General features: G+C 45.7%; 2 protein-coding genes across 6 annotated transcripts in view; both read right to left on the bottom strand.

Annotated features, from left to right (window-relative positions):
* Positions 1–913, bottom strand: part of CDCA4 (cell division cycle associated 4) — a 32,145-nt gene extending 31,232 nt beyond the window's left edge. Inside the window, exon 1 of one of the 3 annotated variants that reach the window (XM_052783384.1) lies at positions 785–913. The gene's annotated coding sequence lies outside the window, so the exon portion shown is untranslated. Of the gene's footprint in view, positions 1–606; positions 751–784 lie in introns of those variants that run through there. The other 2 variants (XM_052783386.1, XM_052783385.1) reach the window with 2 other exon arrangements.
* A 4,063-nt stretch (positions 914–4,976) lies between these two features.
* Positions 4,977–25,473, bottom strand: part of GPR132 (G protein-coupled receptor 132) — a 98,300-nt gene continuing 77,803 nt past the window's right edge. For 2 of the 3 annotated variants that reach the window (XM_052783390.1, XM_052783391.1), the window contains exon 2: positions 13,459–17,694. In XM_052783390.1, the coding sequence (XP_052639350.1) occupies positions 16,567–17,670 (1,104 nt within the window). In that variant the 5' untranslated portion in view covers positions 17,671–17,694 and the 3' untranslated portion in view covers positions 13,459–16,566. Of the gene's footprint in view, positions 5,690–13,458; positions 17,695–25,473 lie in introns of those variants that run through there. The other variant, XR_008234595.1, reaches the window with a different exon arrangement.

The following is a 25,473-nucleotide window of genomic DNA, read 5'->3' on the forward strand; positions in this document are numbered from 1 at the left end:
TTGGTCCACCCCCCGGGCGTAGGGGGCTCGCAGGCACCTCTCCAGGACACGAGGGCTTCGGCAAAGGGCACTCGCTCCCGAGGAAAGGCAGGCTGGGAAGCCGGGGCAGCCGCACGCCCAGGGCAGGGGCGACGGCAGGCGGTGCGAGGAGCAGAAAGCTCGTGGAAACGCAGACGACGGAGGCCCATGGCCGGGGCGGCTGAGGCCGGGGGTGGGGGGCGGCCCGCCAGAACCGGCGGGGAGAGGCGTGCCCGGCGGGCGCGGCCGGGGCGGGGAGCGAGCCCCGGCGGACGGAGCCTGGGGGAGGGAGCGCGGCGGGGGCCGAGGCGGGGTTGAGCCGCGATGCGTGCTCTGGGGGAGCCGGGGGAGGTCCCCAGGCACTGCACGCCGGCGGTGGGAGGGCAGCGGCGCCACGGCGTGCGGCGGCGCCGGAAGGGTGCCCGGGGGTGGAGGAGCGGGCGATGGGAGTGCGCGCCTGGGGAAGGGACCGAGCGGAGGAGAGGGGCGCCCGGCGCCCACGGGGAGACGGGCCTCGGCCCCCCCCGCCCCTCACCGCTCCAGCGGCGCGCGCGTGGCCGCCAACAGCCCCGCGCGGCGGTTACTCACCGTCCCGCGCTCCCGGCAAACGGCCCGCCGCCATTTTGAATCTGCTCCCTCCTCCGCGGGCTCCGCCGCCACCGGCTCCCCGCCCGCGCCGTCCCCAGGAGGAGCCCCGGGGGAGGCGGGCGGCTCCGGGGGCCACACGCCGCGCCCGACCCAGCCCAGCCCAGCCTGCCGTACTCACCACCTCGCCGCTGCCGCCTGCCAGCGCGGGAGCCCCCGCTCCGCCTCACCGACCGCTCCGCTCTTGAGGGAGGGGGCGGGGCCAACCGTAGGGACCGGCCCCGCCTCCCCCCGCCCGCCATCTTATTGTCAAAGCCCACAAAGGAACTCGCTTCCTCACCCACCCCCGTCTTCCCGCTGGGGGACGGGCCTGCCCCGGCACCCACGCCTACAAGGGAACGGCAGCTGCTATTGGCCGTCGCCGAATCGCGCAGACACCGCTCACCACTGCGATTGGCGGCGCCGTTGCCACGGCGCCTGGCCTCTCCCGCCCGCCCCAGGTACCGCCCACGGGAGGCTGCGAGATTGCCGCGGCGGCCGAGCCCTTCCCCTCAGCCCTGAGAGGCTGGCGGGAGGCGGAGGCGGGGGGGCGAGGCGGAGCCCCGATTTCAAACGGCAGCCAGGGGCCCGCGGCACGTCTGGGCTCCCGGCCATGGGCTCCGGCGGGAACAGGTTCAGACCTGGCCCCGCTGCAGCCCGCGGGGAGCCGCAAGGAGCGGGGGGCGGCCACCCCCGGGCCGCGGCGCGCCGCCTTCCGCCGCTGGGCCCGGCCGCTCTCTGCCGTCAGGCGCCGCTTCCCTCCGGGCCGGGGAAGCCCCCGGCGCCAACCGCTGCCGGCCCGCCCTCGCAGCCGCTTCCCCCCCCCCCCCCCCGGTGCGGCCGCCCCGCGGGGGGTGCCAGGCCTCATGACTCCATTAGCAAGGCCTGTGGCATTTCCTGTTTGGGCCCGGCCTCGCAGCCCCGGGTCTCGCAGTCAGAGGACGGGGAAGCCGCTTCCTTGGGGCGAAGGGAAGGGGTGAAGCTTCGCACCCTTCGGGAAGCCGCTGTCCCAAAAGCTCCAACCGCCCTGCTGAGCGAAAAAAAAAAAAAAAATAAAAAACCCCGAAAGCTTTGAACGCTGCGGTGACTTCCAGCTCGATGCTGCTGCACATCTGCAAGTACTTAGGCCGGCCGAGCGTTCCTCGGTCGCTTTCCCGGTCTTGCAGCTACGTGCCGGCTGTCTCCAAAGCAGGCAGAAGGGGAGGTCGGGCGGGGGGAGCCGGGCTTGTCCTGGCTGCGGCTGCCGGCAGAGAGCCGCAGCGGCACGGCAGCTGCTGCCTCCAGCCTGCGGCTCGGGCAGGGGGAGGATCTGCTGCCCGCGGTGGGGCGGGGAGCGAGGAGAGAAAGAAAATGGAGAAAGGGTGGGCTAGGCACCGCCGGGGGCGATCAACGGGGCTTGGGGCTGAGGGTCGGTAGGAAAGGCTGTAAAACAACAGAGCTGTAGCTTGACACGGGAAAGCAGGAGGAAATAACATTTCTATAGCGAAGCAAGATCTGCTTTTGGGACAAGGCAGGTTACAAAGTGCAGTATTTCCCCTTGTGTTTTTTACAGTTCCTTGCAGCGTGCTTATGGCATCATGGTGCAAAAATACAAGTCAAAACTTTGAAAGAACAAGTCCACGAAGAGAGAGATTCTCATGCTCTATTCAGCTTGACATTGGCTGCTTCTAGTTTGGCTGCAAAGAATTGAAATAGGGAATCCCGCAACAAACCCTGCAAGAACCTTTGAGCCTCTCTGGACTTCCCTCTTGAGGCGGTGTGAGTGTGGTTCCTTGGAGGGTCGCTGCAGGAAGAGTTTATTGGGTTTGCTCTTTCTAGTGATAGCATCATCTGCATAGTAAGGTACATAAGTCCCCTCTCCTTATCTTTTTTTTTTTTCCTTTTAGATACAATGAGAGAGAGTCTTGACATTTTTGTTTCGTGGTTTGATTTTTTTTTCCTAATAAATCCTCCAGTGAAATGAGATGATATCTGATGGCTTAAAAACTAAATCATCTATGTTTCTGATTAAGCCACTGAAAGAAAAGTTGTGAAAGGTTCTCAGCACTCCGCCTCCTTTGAAAAGCTGAGAAACTATGTCTCATCGAGGTATGACCAGATTTGATTATTCTCTGGAGAAAACAACTATCACATCTCACACATGTGAGAAACAAAACTTGAAAAGTCAAAATGGAAAAATCTGGACAGACCTATGCAAAACAATACAGCCCAAAGTGTTTACTAGAAAGCAAACAATCTCTGATAGGACTAAAATAGCGTTATAAAGAATATAATTGAATTGTAACCACCATGTGATAAAGAAATGATCAAATTTTAGTTACACGCTGAAGTTTTTCATCCTCCTACTGGTTTCAGTAAATGAAATTTTAACACCAGACTTAAAAAGAACAGGTGAAAACCTGGTAATTTCCTAAACAGTTATCTATATATTGAGAAAACTATCTCAGCCCATGAAACTTTTGCAGCTAAGATAATCTGCAAGCAAAAGCAGAACCGATGCCTAAGTTAAAGTTGAAGTTCTAGAGACAAAGCATGGAGCAGAACTGGAAAGAAACGTCTGCAAAGCAACCTGATAGGGGAAAGTGAAATGAAGACAATAACTGCATACAAAATAAAGGCGGGGGGGAATTACTGGTCAGAAATGGCAGGAGACACTTAAATCGAAAGGTGGTTCATAATATGTACTCAAAGCTTCTAGACAATTGAGAGGCATTGCACCTAGTGAGACACTGTAGAGGAACCTGCTTGCTGATGAAATGACTAATATGGGTGACAGGGAAGAAAATGATGCAAACCAGCTCAGCAGATCTCTCCTAGGAAGACGGGTCACCGCTGGCACCCAGCAAAATCTTCAGAGTGAGTGACAGTCCTGAGGGGATTTAAAAGCACTGGCAGCCTTTATAGAAGTGTGATCGCCAGAGGGGTGAATGGGATGCCCTTTTTGTGTGAAAACAGGAGGTACAGGGCTGGTTTAACAGGAGCAGGCGTTGCCTCGACCGCTCCGAGCGGGCCCAAGGTGCAGATCCATCCTTGGCACATGGTGCGGCTTATTTGAGCTGGAGCCTCTGCCCCAGAGCAGGAGGGCTGAGTCAAGTGGAGCTGCTACCCTGAGCCCCTTCCCTTGGCTGGGCAGGGGTTAGCTCGTGCTCGGCGTGGATGAAGGATGGGCCTGCCTTCGGTCTGTGAGAGCTGCATGTACACATGGGCTTCAGCCATGCTGCCTCCTCGGCGGCTGAGCAGCAGTGGCTGCGGGAGCTGTGCTGGCAGCCAGCTCCGGCTCTCCCCAACGCACAGCCCGCCTGCTCCGGCAGAGAGCCTGCTCTCCCGGGAGCCTCGCCTGCCTTTTCCTCCGGCGGTGGCTGGTACCGGGTGGCGTGACCTGCGTGCCATGCTCGTTGGAAAGCAGCCACTACTCCCTCCCTCCCAGCCCCCTTCCTTCCCTTCTGGAGCAAGCCTGTGCTGGGCTGTGCTTGATGCCTCGGGAACTTTGCTGCTCCTTTCTCAGAGCTGCTCAGCCCCTGCTGAGCTGGCCAGACTTTCACACATTGGCGGTGACGGGAAGGCTGGTTTAGAGTTGGACAGTGTTTACAAAACCGCAGAAATTAATAGGAGCTCAATGGCCGGGAGCAGGGCTGAAACTGCGCTTTTAAAAGAAAAAAAAAAAAGACGACAGAATTTCCAGTTTATTTGTGCTGTTTCAAGCTGCACAAAGGATCTCGGTCCATCACATTTCCACGTTACAAATGATTATAATAATAGTGAGTTTTAATAGTTTTAAAGGGCTAATACAGATAATCTTCACATAGGTGAATAAAAAACAGAAATACATGCAGAATGAAGTTCCTCACTTTCCACTGGGTCACTGCACTGATATTATTTCTAGCCCGTGGAAAGGTCTCTCGGAGGGAGTGTTTCTTGGGCTTTGATAGGCACGGTCTTGCTTGGTGTTTGTACGAGGCTTAGCGCAGTGTTTCACAACCAGTGGCTTGCAAGCCCTCAGATAAAGAGGGTAGGAAAATTAGTCAGGAGGTTGCTTAAGCTTTGAAACAAATAGTTTCAGTGAGATAGGACAGAGTCCTGTCTCAATACCAATACCAACCTGACAGTGAAGCGTTTTCCACTCTGCACTGCTGTGTGGCTGCAGTGTTTTCTGTCTCTGGTCCGAGGGCCCTGGGGTTTATGTAGCTGGGCGAATAGTTCAGAGTAGGGCTGTGCAGTCAGAGCTAGGAAAACGTGTGCTTGCACTGCCGGTGCTTGGAGCCAACCAGACATGACTCAGCCCTGAGCTGGAAGCCGTGAGCTGTCGTCAGCGCAGTGCTGTGCTCTGGCTAGTGGGCTGTATTGAGAGACTAGGTGTGTTAGCTCAAGCTCTGTGCTGTACTGGCACCACCGTGTGAGGTTTGGAAGAGTTTTGGCTGTGATCTCGCCAGTTCAGAACGGGGACAGAGGTTGCTTGCCTCTGCCTGCTAAAGACAACGTGTACTTGCTCTGAGTCTATATTGTTTCTCTCATAATTACTGTTTGATTAAAGCATTTAAGATATGTTTGTCTTTTTAATTTGGCTCCAGAGTAGGGCAGGAGGCCCACTCGTAATGTACCATTTCCTTTAAGCCCGACCTGGCAAATTCTGATTACCTCTGAGATAGGCAGCATTATGAAACAGTCCTGAGTGCTTCTGCAGACAAGCACATTCCTGCAGCAGAGCTAGCCTAAAAAATCCAGGAGCAGATGGAAGAAAGGCTAAGGAGGGTAATTAAATGTGGCTGTTCCCTAAGAAGTAAGCCTGTTGTAGCAGCTCAGCTGGGCCCTGTAAGCCAGGTACAGGATACAACTTCATTGTGTGCGGTCTGCAGTCACAGCACACTGAATTTAAGAGAAAGTGTTTCTGCATCATTACAACATGTTAATGTGTGGACCACCAAAGGTGGCTGAAAGTTCTGCTCAGCCTTCAGTGAGGGTAAGCTTCTCCTTCACTGCTCTGAGCCTGGAAATGCTGGCACTCTACCTGTAGAAGGGGGTTGGACAAAGAACAGCGGGCATCTGGTGCCTGTAAAACAAACCAATGCATTCATAGTAAGTGAGTGTGCATTTGTGGGCTAACTGTAGCTTGATGTTGGAGGATAATGATGCTGTCATCAAATGTTAGTGGCTTACAAAATGAGAATAACATAGTCAGAGCACTCATCACACCAACCAATCCATGCACCAGCTAATACATGTCTGAATATGGCAACAGCTGGCTGGCTGTATTGGCTCAGCTGGGTGTTTGTGCTGGCGAAAAACTGGAGTGGTAGTAGACAGGTGATGGGAGGGAGGGTATGTGGCTGTCAGTGCAACAGTGGCAAGGCAAATCCTTTCTTAGGCAGAGATCTGTCTGCCTCAGGCCACCAGCCTCAGGCCTTATGGCTGTGGGTATCTGATCTATCTACTAGGAGGCCAGGGGGATTAGGGGTAACATGAGCTAAGAAACGAGTTCTTTTTAAGAACATGTACAGACTAAGAAACTCTGTGAGCTAAAACCAGCACCACTGTTTATCGACGTCAGCTAGTACCTTTATGGAACCCATAATAAATTGCTAAGAAGAGGTAGTAATATGTTTTGACTGCAGGAAATACAGTGCAAACAGGACACGGGGAAGCTGTTAGGCTTGTACTAGTCTGCAAACTCTTTTAGCCTGCCTGGCTGAAGTCGTTGTTTTGGAGTTAAGGACCCTTCATAGGCAGCTGTAGAAGTTACTGACCACCAGTTTCCTCTTATGGTGGAAAGGACCTGAAAGAAAGAGTGCCCTCATATTACAATATTTGTTTATACTCCTCAACCGTCAGGATGTGACAAAATAAATGTTTTCAGTAGGATTTACAGTTGCCAGCCAATTCAGAGAAAGTGTTCTCCATGGTGGGTGGTATGCAAAACTACAAAAGCCAAAGGGGCTACAAAGCACGCCTGAGAAATTCCAGCCATGAAACCACAAATAATGCATATGCACACTGGCAGGCAGAGGCCGACAGCCAGTATGTTGCTTTGTGTTGGTAGTGGACATCTGTGGTAGGAGCAAAGCCCAGAGGATATGAAATTAAGACTTTTGAAGAGGTACCTGGTGAGATACTAAAACTACAATAGAAACCTCTAGTGGCAAAGCACCATGCACCGTACTGAACAGCAAAAGTCTCCAGATTATGCAGTAGCAGTCAGCAAAGATGGATTTTTAAAGTCCTGAATGTTGTTTGGGGTTTTATTTTAAGGCTTCTAAGCCCTCTTCTGGATCATCGTGGTAGTTCTGTTTTATGTTTGTGAGGGACAGGATTGTTTTGTTGTTGCAAAACTGTTGCATTATAAAGGCTTTCTAATAACAGAGGAACACACCTACTTCCTTCATAAGAGGGATTTTCTTTTAAACATGTATTTTGGACACTTGAATGCCATGTTGTCTGGTGCTGCTTAAAATATGTGTTCCATATCTAAGCATAAATACCATAGGGTATGACAGTTGCTATAGCAACTAAGCATCTACTATTAAATAGCACCCACAAGCTCAAAAAACATGTGCAGCCTGTCACTACTCAAGGTATTCCTTTCTTTGCAGCAAGCTAAGTACCATATTTTCATCTCGGGAGTTAGTCTGTTTCTGATGAATGTGTTTGTGCTGTGCATGTGAAGATCTTTTTTCCCCCACCAGCTCTACCTTCCTTTGAAAAACTGCAGATACTGTAAGAACAAAATAGCCTGAAGCGGTTGCAAGCTGAAGAAGTTAATGAATAATTCCTTTTTCATATATCCTTGAACATACATTAGAGTGTGGCTTTCAGATCTTTTAGGCCAGATTTGAGGCTTAACACCTTTGCTGTTCTGCATCTTTTGATATTACAGTGGTTTGCTCTTGAAACCAGCCTTTTGGAAGGCACTGTGCTGTTTCTAGAAGCTGTGTCCCTGAAAATTATAATACCAGTGGGAAACTGGAGAGTTATAATTCAAAAGCACAATTAAAGCTAACAAAACTTTTGAGAATATGTAGGTCAGTTGTTTATGTTTAAGCTTGCCTTAAAGTTGTTAAGCATTTGGACCATGAAAACTAGGGGGAAAAGGTAGAAAAATAAGAACACTGAGTTTCTTATGCAGTAACTTAATTCTGGCGGTTGAGACTTTAGTAACAAACCATTGACAGCAGAGTTGTTTTACATTTTCCAAAAAAGAAATGTGATTTTCCTTAGACCCATCATAAATAACGAGGAGAATAAAATTAAGCATCAGTAAGAGAAATATGCTGGTTGTAGAAGTTAATGCTTTATCTGCCAGTTAAAATGACCCTCTATGCTCCTTGGAAGAGGAGATGAAGGCTGTGATGGCTTGTTGGAGTGTTTGGATTGTTTCCAAATTTTGTTTTAGAGTCCGGTGAATTGATAGGTGAAACTGGAAAATGTATCCACAAATTATTGCTGATGTCGATTTGATGGTGACTTATCTGAATTACACAGTCTGTAAGAAAAAATATATAATAAATTATAGTAAAAGCATAGCAATTACAGTTTAATGAGGGTATCCAAAAATGAGCATAAGAAGTAGGTAAACTAAGGCATGAAAAGGCATATTAAAAATGCAATTTTTTTATCCTTTTTTTTACTTAATTTTTTTACCCTATTCCTAAGAGAATGATTGCTAATGCCTGTCTGCCTTATCTGGTTAAAGGGTTAACCCAATTAGAAGGATGAGTATGAACACATATAACAGGCTGTGAGCTGGTCTTGTTCTTTGCTCTGGTCCTGTACCTTGATGGGAAGGACAGCTTTGACTTTTGTAGCAATAAAGGAATGTTAACTCATGTATCCTGGTGCTCTGTCGGTAGCCAGTGGTTTCCCAGCAATCATTTCAACATATCTAATGTTAACGGAATAATAAATCTTTAATTGGCCTTACTTAATCTGACTAACAAATAGCACCAAATGCCAATAGACTTGGGATAAAGACACCGGAGCTGCGGTGAACAGTGGTCCAGGACGATGTGGAGTGTGGTTTGCCAAGGCAGGGAGGCAAAGTGGGGCTCCTGAAAGAGTTTAGAATTTGGTGGGTGTTTAGATACTGCAGGGGCTGCCTCAGCTGAATGGCTTATATGTTATGTTTGCCGCCTGCCACTTACATCCTCTCCAGGGAATCATGGACAGATCCTGGCAAGTTCCACCATCTTCCATTTTTTATTGTGTGATGCAAGGGAATTGTCTCTCTCTTTTTCTCCCCATAATTTTTCTTGCTTGTTTTCAGTCCTGGTTTTTTTGCTTCTTGTTTTTCTGCCTGTTTGTAGCCACCATTTGAAAAAAGTTGCATGTTTCTGCCATAGCTGGATAAACATTATAACCCAATCTTGGGTCTGTCTCAACAGCTGTCAGTATGGTAAGCATGAGCACACATACGCACACGCTCATCTGTACGGACTGTTTTATCTAGCAGCACGAAGTCTTACAAATTTATGATTACAGGCTGCGAATTTAAAAGAGAAAGAGATACTAATTTTTTTTCTTGCACTGTGAAGTCCACCATTGCCAGCAGGAGAAATAGGCTAGAGTCTGGTGCCCTCTTGTGACTACATTAAACTCCTGGAAAAACATCATCTCATGACTTAAAAGCGATCAGGGCTTGAATTACACTGGAAAACACAAAGAAATTTATGCAAAATAAAAGCTGGGAGTACAGAAAAGGGGAATTAACCTCTCAGTGTCATTTCTGAAATGAAACTTCTGCTTCATGGTTCAGAATAGAGGCAGTAGACTCACAACCCATAGTTGACTGCTGTGTTGAATATTTCTGTGATATCTTCCTTTCATAAAAGCTTTTCTTCATGCTAGTCAATTAGACATGATACTGAAGCACAGGCAAGTCAGGATTATACGTTAATATTGCTTTTCATCATGGAAGAATAGGTCCAATCTACATTTCTACATTAAAAAAAAAGAGATTTTCCTCCCAGTTCTAGAGGTTTGAAGTCATTATGATCTGAAAGTATGGGCCAGCAAAAAAAGTTCAGATTCATATTCAATTTTGCACAGCCTTCAGGGGAGGAGGCCTTGTTTCACAGCTTTGGTTTAACTTCATGTTGATTTATTCGTAATAGTTCTCAGTATCTCCAGAGAAAAAAAAAGATTATTTTTGGGGATTTTTCCTTGTACAGTGTTATTTCTCATCTTAGAATTTGACTAAGATATGGTTCTAGTATCTGAAAATGAATGCTAAGAAAAGAAAAAAGGCAAATATTTAATGTAATTTCCAGCTTCTTGCCTCTCATGAGAGAGGAACGTTTCTGGTCAGAAGAGGGAGTGGCTGGTGCTTGAATAAAGCAAGCAGGGGCCACTGAGCCTCTCATTAGGCAAAGCCCCTTGCTGAGTTACAAAATCACACATGCCTTTGAATTCTGCTTTTGTGGAGTACTGAAGTTACCTGCTGACCGTTCATTTCCCATTGAATCTTTTGTGTTACTGCGTTACAGTCTGTCTGTATCTGCTTCACACCCCTGTGTCCAAACGAAGTTCCCCATTCGCCCCCTTTTTCTTGTTCCTGATAGAAACTTCAGATTTGTACTTGGCCTGGCTAGAATCTCCTGCCTTTTGTTGATGGGCCACTCCCACAGTAACAGTCAAGAAAGCAAGAAATCAGTCATACTCCTGAGTTCCCTTGTTATTTAATGTGCATTTTTCTTCTCTTTTGCATATTGCTGCATCCACTGCTGAGTTTAGTTTGAGGCTTGTGCATTTGTTATCTTCGGGATGCAGCTATTACTGCAAGCGGCACAGTTAAGTGCACCATTCCATTAAAAGCTATGGACTGTCCATTTTCATAGGCCTTATTTTAGGAAAGATTTGAATTAGAGGTAGACAGGAACTGTACATGCGGCTAAATGGAAAATTGCAGGATTTTTTTTTAATACCTCATCAAATGTCCTTTATCCAACATATTGTCAAGTCACCTATAAATGTCAAACATACAATAATAAAAACTACCTGTAGTGGTTTATGTGAGCCTAGTCGTCTTGACTATATTCAAGAAAGGCAAAAAGAAACCCCCAAATTAATCAAATAGGTAAGCAATAGTGCTGTTGCCTCATGCATATCAGGCTCACACTGCCAGAGACACATTCCAGAAATCTAGTGCTAAGAAAGTGCTTCCCAACCCATGAAAACAGTGCCAGGAAGGGAAGAGCTTGAGAGGCAGTGTCCACATGCATACATCTCAGAGCACTAAGGATTTTAGAGATTATTACTGGTGGCCTACTGTGTACAGAAGTTGCAACGGTAAATGCTATTAGTGTTACTGATTGTTTTCAGTCCTGTACCCAGAGAGGTACTATGAACCTTGTGAACGCTTGGCCCTAAGTGTTTCCAGTCTGGAAGTCAACTCTGTGGATCAGTATTACTCTTACGTTTTGGAAGCAATAAAACACCTCCAAATACCAAAATATCGCAGTGAGGAAAAATCCCAGCAAAGACCCCGAGGGTCTAGTGCCCATGTTGCCAGAAGGAGACCCAAAATTAAAGTGAAAGTCTGCATATTTTTTTTTCTCTGATGCCCCAGCATGAATAGAAACAAATAAAGTGCTTTGAATCTGACCCTGAAAGTGCTGACTCATTAGAATTTGTGCTTTAGTACCTTATATTTGCCTCCACACTGTTCCCCGCTCCGTTGCACTAAGCTCTGAATATGCATACGACGCACCTGCCCACTCTTTCTAGTATCTCCTGCAAGGGCTTGTATTTTAAACCGAGAAGACAGACAATGCTCAAGGGAAGAAGTGTCCCATTTTACAGATGGGGAACTGTGATACAAGCTGATGTATTTCTAAGTAGCTTTCTGAACACTCAGATATTTGCATACTTGTTCAGAACATCTGTGACTTTAGGTTTACAAGGCTTTTCAGGACTTTGTACATCATACAACACCCTTTTTCCCACAGTATCTCTCTCCTCTTTGATTCTTTACCTCCCTCAAGAAAATATTTCATGACAGACCTTTGAACATACAAGGGATACTTTGTGATCATGGGCTGAAATGTGTGGGCCCTGTCACAGACTGAGGCTGCCAAACAGGATGGATAATTTTATGGCGCACTGAGAAGGCTTATTTTGAGGTTGCTGGTATAGATGATATTCATGTGATGTTTTGTGAAATTCTTACCACATAGCTTATCATTTCTCCGCAGCAGACTTTCCATCTGTATGCAAGGCTAGTTTTTGCTTTGTTATCCCTGAGCATTTCTTACAGGATGGAGTAAAGAGAGTAAAACCCTAGAAGTTATCAGTGATCTGAATTATAGCGATGAGACATAATGAGTTAAGTCCTACTCTTTCTTACCAATTGCTCATGATGGCAGCAACTAAATTTTATTACCAGGATATTAGTACTAGTCTAATTTGGGATAACAGATTTCTCTTTTTATGGTTCACATTCCTTTCACTTGAAGATTGCATCATGAGGCCGTGCTGCATCCCTGGTGCAAATAGACTATGAGAAGCGCCCTCTCCTGTGCAAAGGTTAATTGTGCAGGGGAAAGAGGGAGTGCAGCGGGATGCAAACCACCCAAGAGGGATAAGAAGAAATGGAGAGGGCTGGTAGGTGTCCTCATCTCTAGACACTAGTGGCAGAAGACATGCTGGGGGATCCACCTTTGGGGATGTTACCACCTGTATGCATCCCCTGCACACCAAAGAGGTTCAAAAAAATGATTGCATCTTTCTGATGCAATCCCTCCACCCTTATTTGCTACCTTTAGTTTGTGCTGGTTTGAAAATAAGACTGGTATTCCAACCTGTGAGGCAACTTTGGCATCATTACACTATGTGGAGGATGTTTCCTAAAAGGCCTATCCCACAGCGTGACCTGTAGGATGACAATATGCTCATGAAAAAAAGCTATAAGATTGCGGATGTTTTTGAAAGCCTGGTTCTGAGTTAGGTTTCATCACTCACTACCCAACAGAAATTCGACATTGGGTTGTATATGACAGCAGAGGCTAAATCAGACCAGCTACAGGATCGCTAACTGCGGATGAAACTTTGTCATGCACAGAGGGTCTGAGTTCATTTGTATCTGGTTTTACCTGTTTTGTGTAACTATCCTCTTGAAGCAAAATGTAGTACTGAACGCAAAAGCATTTTGAGACAAGGGGAGTCAAAAGAATTTCAGTAGACATAATAAGGGGGGATGAAGGATGATGTTTAGCGCTTACATTGTTGAAATTAGCTGAGGCAAAGACAGTCTTTGATAAGAAGAGCTAGTCCCAAGGACCAGCCAGTGAGGTAAAGACAGCTCCTGATAAGAAGCAGGAGCAGGCCCCAAGAGCCAGCTAAGACTGGTCTTGCGGCTTGGGTGAATACCAAGAAATCACTGAGCCTGCGCAAGAAAAAAGGTTACTAGCGGTGACGAAGAGGAGTCATCTATCTTCATCTCTGCGACCACCAGACGACCACCATAAAGAGGCACTGCGCAAGCGCAGTTGAGAGGAGACTATGGAAATGACCTCTCGGAGCTAATTTTAATATGGAGCGGGGATAGGTCATGCATATGTATAGGCGTATTGTGAATATGTAACACTTGACAGTATAAACTTGAGACAAACTGCCGAGTGCGGCGCGCACGACTTTGGTGGGACTACCCCCCGTGCTGCCCAGCGCTGAATGAACATACCTACTTTACAATCTCACTGATTGTGGAGTCTGTTTTCCGCACGTCAATTTCTTAGACAGGAATAGAGTTTTATAAGAAGTGAGTTACCCCAAACAATTACTTAAAAAATGCAGTCTTTAGAAATAACTTAAAATTGATGAGTAAACAAACAAATCAAATATATTGTCTGGAAAAACTAGTTTGGCCAGCTCTAGTTCATAGCCAGAAATTATTCACTTCGTGCTTCACAGTCAAACTTAAAACAATCAGCAATCCACTTATTTCCCAGGTACATTATGAATGTCTGAGACACATGTTAAAATAAAATCAAGTTTTATTTATTGAGTAGCCCACTCTTCTTTAAATCAAATTATGGAAGTTATACCTGAGTAAATGCTGAATACAAAAGAGAGTGGAATTTTTGACTCTCGTCCTGTTACACTGGTGACCTACTTACCCACTCTGACCCATATTTGTGGAGACCTGGCCATCTAAAGATCAAATCTGGAAGCACGGCCTAAGTTTTGTACTCTCTCCAAGTCATTTTATAGCTTAAGCTGAGTTGAGGAAGTCGGGGGACAGATCCAAATAGCTGGGCTGAGAACTGCAGATCTGATGTAGTAGGTGACCCTTCAGAGCACGAAGCAGTCCCTGCAGGCTCACTGGTAATATCCCTGCAGGAGGAAAGGATGGAAGGACCCACACAATCAAGCCATCCTTCAGATCTGCTCTGACCTGAGTAGTGTCCTTTGCTGTGCCTCTAGCAAGTGTCCCAGTGCTGAGACCCTTCCTTTGCCTGCATGGCACAGTCAGATACCGTGTGACAAAACAGATCTCATGCTTCAATTTGTCACATGAGAAACAGTCGGCTTATCTGATGGGATAGTTTAACAACATGGAAATAGCATTTCTTGATGTACTCACTGAGACGTAAAGCTGCTTTTCCATTTATCCAAAGAAGTCACGATTTGCGATTTTCCCATGTGGATACATTGCTTGGTACCTGGCCCCTAATCCCTGTCACGGAATATTTTAGTTTGGAAAGCACCTCTGGAGATCATTGAGGTCATCTTCAAAATTGGATCAGGATGTACAGGGCCTTGGCACCCCTAGGGCTTTTATTTCAGAGTGCATCTGAACAAAAAAGCTCCAAGGATTTTTATTAAGAGAAGATGCATAATGATATAGTAATTTAGAACAGCATGTAAATTAGGCAATGCAAAAGAATTGCAGATGTTGCATCAGACCCTGCTAATCCCTGTCCCCTGCACCTATGGCACCGGGCTCCAATACTGGTTGCTCTAAAGATACTCACATTTTATCAGAGGGAAAACATCAGAGAGATTTCAGACTTCATTGAAATGAATATCTAATTTGCATCCATTTCAATCAGTTCAGAAGTTTGTATCTTTAGTTTCTTCTAAGTTCTCTGCTATTATTCATCAGAGTTTTACATTTAGACTATGAAAATACTGAGGCTGGGGCAGTTTGCATATGTGTCTTCAGAGATTAATCACCAGTGCTCTGGCTGACTGGGCTGTTAGGAGCAACGCCTGCCGCTGATTTTTTTAGTAATGGAAAGTTTGATTTTCAACAAAGTTACAGATGTTCAGCACTTTGCAGATGTCTCCCTGATACCTTAGAGACTTTGATCTCTGGCATGCATATGCAAATACAAAACCACAGTTTGTTAATTAGCATCACAACAGAATTTCACATTTTTCCAAGAAACAATCTCCTATTCAATTCAGTATTACGTGAACTACTTTTGAGGACACAAGCCTTTCATAGGTAGATGTCAGAGGAGTCATTAAATAATAAAAAAGTTAAATATGTCATAAATACAATAACTTGAGGAAATGCCATTGTGGCACAATGCTTCTTTGCAAAAGTGTATAAGAATAAGGCATAATATACAGAAATACCTATGACAATTTTAAAACATTAACAAGTATTGTATTTACTTGAACATTGGCTAATGTTAGTTCAATTCGGAAATGTCAACATTAATGACAATTTGAAAATATTACAGAAATACAACATTACAGACGAAGCAGAATGATGCCGTGAAACACTTTTACAAACTCGTACTCAAATAAACATCCAACTGATTAATGATCTTTGTCTGTTTTACTTTGATCGCATAAAAATATGAAGAAGCTGTTTAGATAAATCTTGCCAGATTTGTATCATTTTTGAATTTCTGGTTTGAAGGCACAGGAAACTACCATCAATAATTTATTCATAGTGAAAGTGGCAGCAGCAACAATTAAATCTGCCCCAGTATAGTCTCATGTATGCACCACCAGCATGTCCGAGGGAGTTCCCATCTATGGGGAGAACGGACTGTGTTCTCCATGCTGCCAGCCCTTCCTTGTCAGTAAGGCACTTAACTCTTGTACAAACTCCTACACAGTGAAAGTTGGATCAGTACCAGATGGGAAGTTTTAGCTTAGTCAGAAATGAAACACAAGTTCAACAAATGTTCAGGGATGGCGTACAAACAATCCATGACACCAGTTGGAAATGTATAAATTTTCTATATACTTCAGTGCATTCCAGATTTAACTGCAAAATAAGTAAAATCTACTAATTGTAAAATATCAAGCATTAGAATTGTACATTTTAAGAATTTCAGGACAGTGCAGGATCTTGACTAATACAGTAGAAGTACTGTTGTTCTGTGTTATCGGGCCACTGTTTTGCCCTTTGATTCTCCCCAGAATGTGCAAGGTAAATAAAGCTGCATACTGAAGTATTAGGAACATTTTCAAGGCTCTCGTTTAAAGACTTCCTCATTTTTAATATTTTCCACTGGTTAACCACAAACGGTAACAACAGAGTTCGTGTATGAGAATCTGAACATGTACGTCCTCAAGAACTAAAAATATCAACCTTAAGAATGGGTCCTACGTTGTTCTCCTCAGCAGGGATTTTTTTGTCCATCTCAGAAGATAAAACTGGTTCTGAATTCATATGAAGAAAAAGCCAGCCCCAAAAATAAGCTTTTAAGATTTCAATTTGAGTCAAAGTAAATTACTTAGTTTATTCCACGTGTCCTTAGCAAAGAAATATTTTCACCAATGATACTGGTGGACGAACTTTATTGTAGAAGACAAACAGAAATAAGAAGTATCACTCCTGTAGCATCTTCAAGGAGTTGCTGGCTCACACACAATGACAAAACTTCCTACAGACATCAGAATGTAAATACTTGCGTGCTGCAGTCTGCAGCCCACAGCTGGTGGTGGGAACTCCTTATTTGTGTCAGCAGCTAACTGCTAGCTGCCACCTTCTTGGTCTTTGCCACTATTACAGGTCTTCTGAATGTCAGATGAATCTGGTATTTCTTTGTTTTCTTCTTTTAGCCCTCCTTCCTGTGATTCTTTTGACATTTTCAATTTTAGGCTGTCAGTCTTGTGATTAATGGATGAATTCAGCCTGGCTGAGTTCAATCTCCATCTTCTCAGAGTCCTATAAAAATCTTTTCTGACGTTTTCACTAACCAGCACGTAGATGATTGGATCTGCAACACTGTTTGCAGTGGCTAAACACAGAAACGCTGTAAAAATTGAATAGATATTTTTTTCAAATGGACATGAGCAATTTTGATGAAGCATAAAGTATATGGATCTTATTATGAGTACCACATGGTAGGGAGCAAAGCAGATCAGGAAAATGACAATAATGGCGACAGCCAGATACTTCACTTTGGCTTTTTGGCGACAAGTCAAGCTGCTGCTTGTTTTTGTACTTTGGAAAATTTTGTAGTTTGTGAAAATGAGGATTGTGAAAGGTATGGCAAATCCAAATATGAATCTAGCAAAGCTGAAAGAAGCCAATGTTATGTTAAGGGGCAAAGTTTCAAAGCAGGTCTTCCTATTCATACGTTCTGGATTATCTTCCATGTAAAATACTGGAGTGTGGATTATTGCAACCACAGCAAAGAGAAAACACACTATTATGATTGCCTTTTTCTGTCCTCTTCTCCCCCTTGATTCCAGAGCATACACCAGTGCCACGTAACGATCCACAGAAATGCAGCACAAAAGCAGAATACTGATGTATATGTTGCAGAAAAAGATGAATCCTGTTATTCTGCAAGCCTCTACACCCATATTCCATCGGTGCTCATTTTGCACGTAGATAATCCAGAGAGGCAAGGTACTTAAATACATCAGCTCACACAATGATAAACTGAAAATGTAGATGGCGATTACTTTATGCCTTTGTATTTGTAGAAATGTAAGCAGGGAAGTTAAGCAATTTGCCGGAAGGCCTATGGCAAAAACGATGCTGTAAACTGCAACCAGAAGTGTCTTGCTGTCTTTGTAGGGAATTCCTGTGCAAGTGGAGCTATTATTTGTGTCTGTACAATTTTCCATTATTCTTTTTCCAGCTGGTGTTTCCTGAGAATCAGAAGACAAGGTGGAAAGTTAGCACTTGCATCACTTAAAAAAGTGTCAGTAAAGGTTATGGTCCCATAGGTGCCAGCAGGACATGTCAGGGGAACAAGTGGGATACTTGTCTTGGGGAAGCATCTAAAACAGGCAAGTTTTCCAAGACCTGCTGGTCTACTGCAGTGTCCCCTGGGAGTCAGGTCTGATTTATTTCCAGGAAAAAGTGCCTTTCTTCACAAGGAATTTCTTGACTACAGCATGCCTATTCACCGGAACAGGGTATTGGGGACTGTCCCTAACTCAGGCTGCCTCATAAATAAGACTGAGCTGCTGATCAATTACTAAAGTCACTTCCCAGAGGAAACTGAGGGCATTAGTCTTAATTTTTTTTTCAAACTGAGTAACAAAAATTGCAAACCACAGAGATTTCAGAAGCAGACTTCCAAAAGAAGCTATCATTTATGGTCAGTCAGCTGGGGGAACCGTCTGAAGTGGGTGGTGGTAGTTGTTGTGTCAGAGACTACCCAGCATATAGGAAAGAGAATCCGGTCACTGACATGTACCTCCACAATGTATTACAACATAGTGGTTCAGATCCAGCTAATTCATACCTCTCTTCTCCCTCCTCTTAATGAATAACTGCAGCTGAAGAACATAAACTTGTAGTGTGATTTAACACCCACCTGTCCTCGTTTCAGCTGGAATAAAGTCAATTGTCTTCCTAGCAGCTGGTATAGTGCTGTGTTTTGGATTTAGGATGAGAATAATGTTGGTAACACACTGAGGTTTTAATTGTTGCTAAGCAGTGTTTATACTAAGCCAAGGACTTTCCAGCTTCTCACACTGCCCTGCCAGCAGAGGCTGGGAGTGCACAAGAAGTTGGAGGGAACACAGCCAAGACAGCTGACCCAAACAACCCAAAGGGGTATTCCATACCATGTGATGTCATGCCCAGTATATAAACTGGGGGAAGTTGGCCAGGGGACACCATGGCTTGGGGATTGGCTGGGCATTGGTCAGTGGGTGGTGAGCAATTGTATTGTGCCTCACTTGTTTCATATATTCCATTATTATTATTTCCCCTTCCTTTTCCATCCTATTAAACTGTCTTTATCTCAACCCATGAGTTTTACTTTTTTTTTCCCCCCCGATTCTCTCCCCTGTCCCACTGTGGAGCCGGGGGAGTGAGCAAGAGGGTGCGTGGTGCTTAGTTGCTGGCTGGGGTTAAACCACAACACTACCATAGTAAGCCAGTGAAACTGCCTACCACATCAGTTTGATGCCTCTGGGAAACAACAGGAAATAAGGGCAGCTAGAGGAAGTAAACAGACCAAAGAGAAGAACATACACATGTTTGAGAAATGGAGGCAAAGAAATTTAATGCTTTTTGAACAGAAGCGGTTACAAAAATCTCCACCTTTCCAAGACGACCAAACACAAAAGCAGACCTGGCATTTGGTTAGTATTAAGTAGTGCTAGGAGAAGCATTTCTTGCAAAGTCACGTTGATGATTTCCATGCAGAAGTCTTCCCCAAGTGAATAGAGGAATATGGAGCTGGGTGTGCAGTAATGGTGTTGTGTGCCCTTAAAAATTGTACTTTGCTGTATTTATGAGTTGTAGGTGTCCATTGTATAACATCCTTGATTGATAGAAAGAAATCTTGTCTGGCCTAATCTTTTGGTCATTCTCTTATGGGGTGGACATCTGCTCCAGGGAACAGCCAGCTAATTCCACAAGAAAAAGATGTGTTGACAAGAGACGGAGTCCCTTCAGACAGAGGAGGGGCATGAGCTTTCCTGGTCTACACTGTGCATGAGCAATTTCTTTAACCCTGAGTTCATGCAGGGGAGAAGGTAGCTTTTAGCAGCCTCTGAACATTTATTTGTTGTTTGTTTGGGCCCATCTCAAGAAGACCAAGGGGAAGCAGTCTGCTCCCAGTGCAGTGGGATTGTCTCCTGCATCTCTGGGAGGGTGGACAACCTGGTGGGGCTGTTCCTTCCCCTCCACATGGGCAAGAGCAGTCTCTGGGGTGGCAGGAGCAACTCCACCCTGAACGCCTAACAGAGTACCTGCTGTGCAAGATCCCTAGAGCTTGAAGGGCAGTCAGGTCTCCTGACTTAGTTTAGTTACCAGATGATGAGAACGGTATGAGAAAATGTACACAGGTTGCCCTAGGCTGCCCTAGGCAGCAGTGTGGTGCCAGCCACAGCCATAAACACCCAGAGAGGATCTCCTGGCCTGTGTTCAGAGGTGTTCGCTTCCATCAAGTACCCCAACGCAGTCAGACCCCACTCAATGACAGCAGCTTCTGAGTGAAGATGTCCTGTCAAGTGAGCAGACAGGGCAGAGGCAAGTGGTACCTGCCATCCCCGGCACCAGCAGCAGAATAAGCTGTTCCCTGGGATAAGAACATTTGGAAGGGGCCTCCACAGACAGAGGAACTGAGAAAGTGATGTGTCTGTGTAAGAAATACACCGGAGGGTGCGACCGTGCTCTGCGACTACCTTCCACTTCCCCCTGTGGCAAACCGTGCTCTGCTGGCGTGCTGACATGTTGATGAGGGTTAGCAGGCAGTGGTTACTGCACTAGTTGGGCCAAAGTGTCTTGCCAGAGGGTCACATCCCTCCACATCTGAGAATCAGGCTGAAGTCCGACGGGTATGTTGAAGCCCTCTCAAGGGGGATCTGAAGTTTCCTTTAGTTTCAAATGTCCCATCTTAAGAATGACTGGAGAAGAGGATCCTCACTGCTGTGTAGGGAAGACTGCACGGTACTCAGCGGGGCTGCCGCAAGGTTTCTGCATGAGAGGGTGTAAAGTTACTTCCCTTCTTTCCTAGCAGTGAAAGTGTACTGGTAGCTGGTGTTAACATAGAAAAACGACAGCTGTGATAATGGCTGGTGGTGACTTGAGGTTTTGCTGCCTCTGGGCATCTGCCACCCTTGGTGGATGAGGTGGGGTCTTCTCTGGGCCACCTGCCAAACCACTATGTAGAGGGGATAAAAACGGTGCTTGATTTCAGGGTCAGCAGTGGTTCTGAGCCCAGGTCTCACCTGGGACGTAGCATACGAGAGCTTGTCCTTGACTCAGATGCATCTGAGCGATGTGAGAGCTGCTGTACACCTGCACACCACAGGGCGGTCCTGGAGACCTCCCCTTCTAAGGTAAAGCACAGCAGGTGAATACAACGCGTACGTGAGGCAGATGGTGACAGCCAGGATGCGGCACAGTTGCACACCATCTCCGTTACTTAGTGATTGTCTACCCCGCGCGACTTAACAGAAAAACTTAACAAAAAACCAAAACCAAGAGTGGTTGAAGGTGCGGTCTCCTCCCCTCCCCCTGGGCTTTGCGTACTTGTTTTGACCCTGTGCTTGTCTGAATATTCTCCTTTCTGCACTGCCTACGCGGGCTGTTCGCCGCTGGTTGTGCAAAGGCGTGCTTCCCCTGGAGGTACCTGTCTCACCAGCGAGCAGCCGGCAATGGTGCAGGGCAGGAAGGAAGTGGTAGAAGAGTCATTCTGTAGACACATGGTTCCCAATGTTTCTTTCTCTTGCCTCCTTCCTTCGCCTCCTGCCTTCCTGCTCTGCTCCAAGTCTCCTTCCCGTGCTTATCACCCGTGAGTGAGCCTCAGGAAGGAGATGCCTGTGACTTTTTAAGTTGCCTGCGCGGAGCATGCTTTTTTTCCTTGGCTTTTGGCATATGGCCTAAGCCGCTGGGCTGAGGCTGAGCTGAAGAGACCTTCACCCTTAGGTGACTGTCAGCTGCCAAGCACAAAGCCTCAACTGATAAAGTGCAGCCATAGGCGTGAATTTACACTTGTAGAGAAAAAGCATGTGCTGAACGCCTCTCGTGAAGGCCTGGCCTGTCAGCTCAAGAGCCTGGATCTTTCCCAGCAGTAATGATCTATGTCCCAGCCCCATATCAGGAAGGAGGAGAGGAGGGCATCCATTTGCTCCCCTCCCTCGCCTTCTCCTGACTCTTTGCCCTGACCAGGGAAGAGTCTTCTGGCCCTGGCCACTGCATCCAGCCCCAGTTCTGAGCTTCCCTTGTCTCTGCTCAGCTCCCCAGGCCTGCAGAGGGGTTCCCTCCTCAAACTGAAGATCAGAAAGCAGCACTCAGCAGACAATTTATGAAATTTCTCCCTCTGACATTGCCTCTCTGCAACTGAATGCACATTTTAATCTTCTTCTCAGGCCTTTAGAATCTGCTGGTTTGATACTTGGCTCAGCCTAGAAGATTCCCAGTTCTGTCTTCTTCTGTGGTGGCTGGGCTGTGATGGATGTATTCCCACACCTCTCAAATATGTCATTCATAACTCTACTGCTTTATCTAAAGAGGCAGCTGGCTACCTGAGAGCACTTTGTTGTTGTCCCACACTGGTGCAGGACTGGAGCAGGCTAACCTGCATCTCAGATATTCATTCAAATAAAAAATAATAAAAACTGAAAAAAAAATACACAATTTCAGCGTTCATTTTCTGCTAATATTTGTGATGAGCGATTTTAGTGATAGAAACATTGGTTGGAACAGCAGAACTTAAGAGATTTATCACATCCAGCAATTTTCAAGCATTTGTAAAGGGTCAAACATCGCTGTGATGCCAAAGATGAGCCATATCCAAGAACGCATTTGTGAGAGGCAAGCAGTTTCAATGCATTAGGTTTCTTAGCTGCCCTGTAGCTTTCAGTTGAGCAAAACCTGTCCAAAGTAGCAGTTCTCACCTTTCTGTGATCTATCCTGTTCTGCTAGGGCTTACCAACTATTACTAGGTGCTATATCAGGTCCTGGCTATGTTTTTGTTCTGAGGCTTCTTGCTCCGTGAAACTCACTGCACATGACAAACCGCAGTCAGCATGTGCATGTTTCTTACCTTCCAGATGTGCAAAACATCTCATCTTCCAGGACAGAGACCCCACCACGGATCAGTGGAAAATGGGGTAATCCACTAAGGAAGATTTGCTGTGTGCCTGCTCTGTATTTAAACTCCTCCCTGGACATCTGCTCTTGGCCTAGGTTATAGCCACAATATTGGGGTGGGTGGGCCTAGCATATCTAATGTTGTTGTGTTATGTTCACACTGTTAGACGAATAGATCATTACATTTCTTACTCCTAAAATGGAGTGCCAACATGCCTTAATGTATCTCCATAAGGAGAGAAAACCCTGGAAAAGGGCAGGGCACCTGGAGATGCCCCAGTAAAAAGGGTTGTGGATGGAAGAGGCATGACGGATGTGAAATGCCATTTTCTTGGGGTGTGATGAGAAAGCAGCAGAAGTATCTTTCTGCAGACTCACCAAGCAGGGCTGTGAAAAGAGATTGAGATTGACTGCCCTTTCCTCACCTTCTCTTTGATCCAGTGCACCTTACATTCCTCATGGCAGGTGGCCTGGATTTACCAGGAGGAATGGAAAGGTGCCCTTTCTCAGACTTTCCTAGAAAATTGCAAATTCCAAATACCACACTGATGTCTGGTCTTGAAATCAGATCTTCCATCATGTGGACAGGGGCCCAAGCACTGCTTTGTTGTGCAGGAGAGCCTGTGTGACGGTCATCTGTCCTCTCCCCTACCCAGCATCAGGGAGCATTGAACTATCCTAGAGATGTGCCCTGCGCAGCTCATGGGAGATGAAATCACAAACCTGGGATGCTGTGAGGATGTGGTTTCACATCACAGCCACGCCAGAATAACAGCCTGCCTCTCACCTTTTTTTTCTCTCTGCCTTGCCCCTGACCGGTAGGTCGCCTGACCCTGCCGTGAATGTGCATGGGGTGGTAAGCTAGCAGAAAACTTGTCCCCTTTTTCTATCTGGGTCAGCTGTCCACCAGTTGAACTTTCTGAAGTGCCTCACCAGGGCCAAAGCAGCACCAGGGCTGGCACAAGGGAATTAGTAGTAAGTAGCACACGGCCAAGAGTGGAGCAGCCAGAGGAAGGAGGAGGGAGGGTTGTAGTGAGAGCCGCTTGGCCGTAGTGTGAGCTGCACCCTCCATCAGTCTCCAGAGGCACTGCCGATCTCTGCCGACTATTTAGGGGTCTTTGCAACCGAGGTACCCAACTGGGCACCTTCTCTGTGGATGCTGCAAGTCCTGAGCAGAGTGCTTGGGATAAGCAGTGCATCTGGCCGTTTGGGTCACGTGGACAGCAGCTCTAACCACATCACTCTCTTCAGTTCTTTTGCCTTGAAAATGCCACTGCTAAGCCCTGAAAAGCATGTGGACTTTTGTGAGCCTGTCAGCTTAGAGCTTATTGCTTCAGGGTGAATGTAAAGATCTTCACTGGAGTCTGGTCCCTGAATGAAGCAGAAAAAGGTCCTGGGAGGTGCAGAGACTTGACTGGTGGCTCCTGCTGCTCATTCGGGCCAGTTGCGTTAATATCTGATCTTCCCTCAAGAGACTGAAGTGTTTTTGCTAACACTGAGGTGTAAAGAGGGAAGTGAAAACAAGGGGGAAAGCAAAAGGCTTTATTTTGCTTTTTTTTTTTGCTTTATTTGTCTACAAGCTACTCAAGTAAAACTGTTTCAATTTCCAACAGAGAAGCTGGAATGATAAAAATAACCCCTATTAAGAAAGGTGGAAAAAAAATTGCAGATACAGTTACAGGGAAAAGAGGTAGAAGTCAAAAAATGCACAATAGTTGAACAGAGCACTGGTTGAAAGTCTTTGGATTAATTCACAGAGGGAAAGAATTAATTTGGATTAATACAGAGGGACAGAAGAGAAAAAAGACTTAGCAGACCACATTATTTCATATATTTTTCACTTTCTAATAATTTTCTGATCATCCTTCTATGGCAAGGATTATTGTTATAGCTGAAAATTTTGAGGGCTTTATGTAGATATTAAGAATAATTTAAAAAATTGCCATGCTTATGATGGTTAAGATAAAAACAAACCATCCCTTCACACCTTCCTTCCTGCCCCCAATATTTGGAAAGGATAACAACTTGCATATTTTAGAGCATATATCAGTCTTCAGTGAAACAGGACCTGAGTTTCTCCTGAGGGGTTTTGTGTGCTTTCCTTAGAAGCACGTGGTACTGTAACTATTTGACACAAGAGTACTAACATGATGTCAGTCCGACCACTCAGATGTAGTTGTAAGACATCAATTCCCATATATGCCACCTACAATACTCATCACCAGCAATATCATTCCTCTTCTGAACCTGGGCTTCTCTTTCTCATGCAGAACCTACGTTACCTGCCTGTAAACTTTATGAACTATTAAACTTTCCGGCCACTAGCTTTTGTGTCTGTTAACTTTAATAGAAAGTAAGAAATTACTGTGGATTATTTGCTCTGCTGTTCTTGAAAGTAGAAAAAATGTTTGTGGTATGTTTGTGGATATAAATAGATTATGACCCATTAGCCCAGCAAGTCAGTGAACTGTTTTATTTTGGGGGTTGGGTTTTTTTTTCCATTAGTAATAAACTAATGAAGTCCAAGATGAAGTCACTCCTATAAGCAAGTCTCAGCAAACAAAGGAAAAGCAGCAATGACTCCACTTAGTTACCCAGCAGATGGATCATTTTTACTGACACACATAAGATAGTGGGATTTGAAACTATATAGTTTCAAATTTCAATATTATATATGAATATATAATTTTGAAACTATATAGTTTCAAAACTTTGTAGAGAAAAAAGGGTGTTTTAAAGCTACAGGACTATACTGGGAATCCAGCCTGAGCACAACTCCATCTTAAAATATCTGCCTCCACCTAGCTTGATCAGGAAACCACCAATGGGATTTGAATGCAGAGACAAATAAACACTGTACAAAGCAGCTT

The sequence above is a fragment of the Harpia harpyja genome, chromosome 3 (genome assembly GCF_026419915.1).
Source record: "Harpia harpyja isolate bHarHar1 chromosome 3, bHarHar1 primary haplotype, whole genome shotgun sequence".
Lineage (NCBI taxonomy): Eukaryota > Metazoa > Chordata > Aves > Accipitriformes > Accipitridae > Harpia > Harpia harpyja.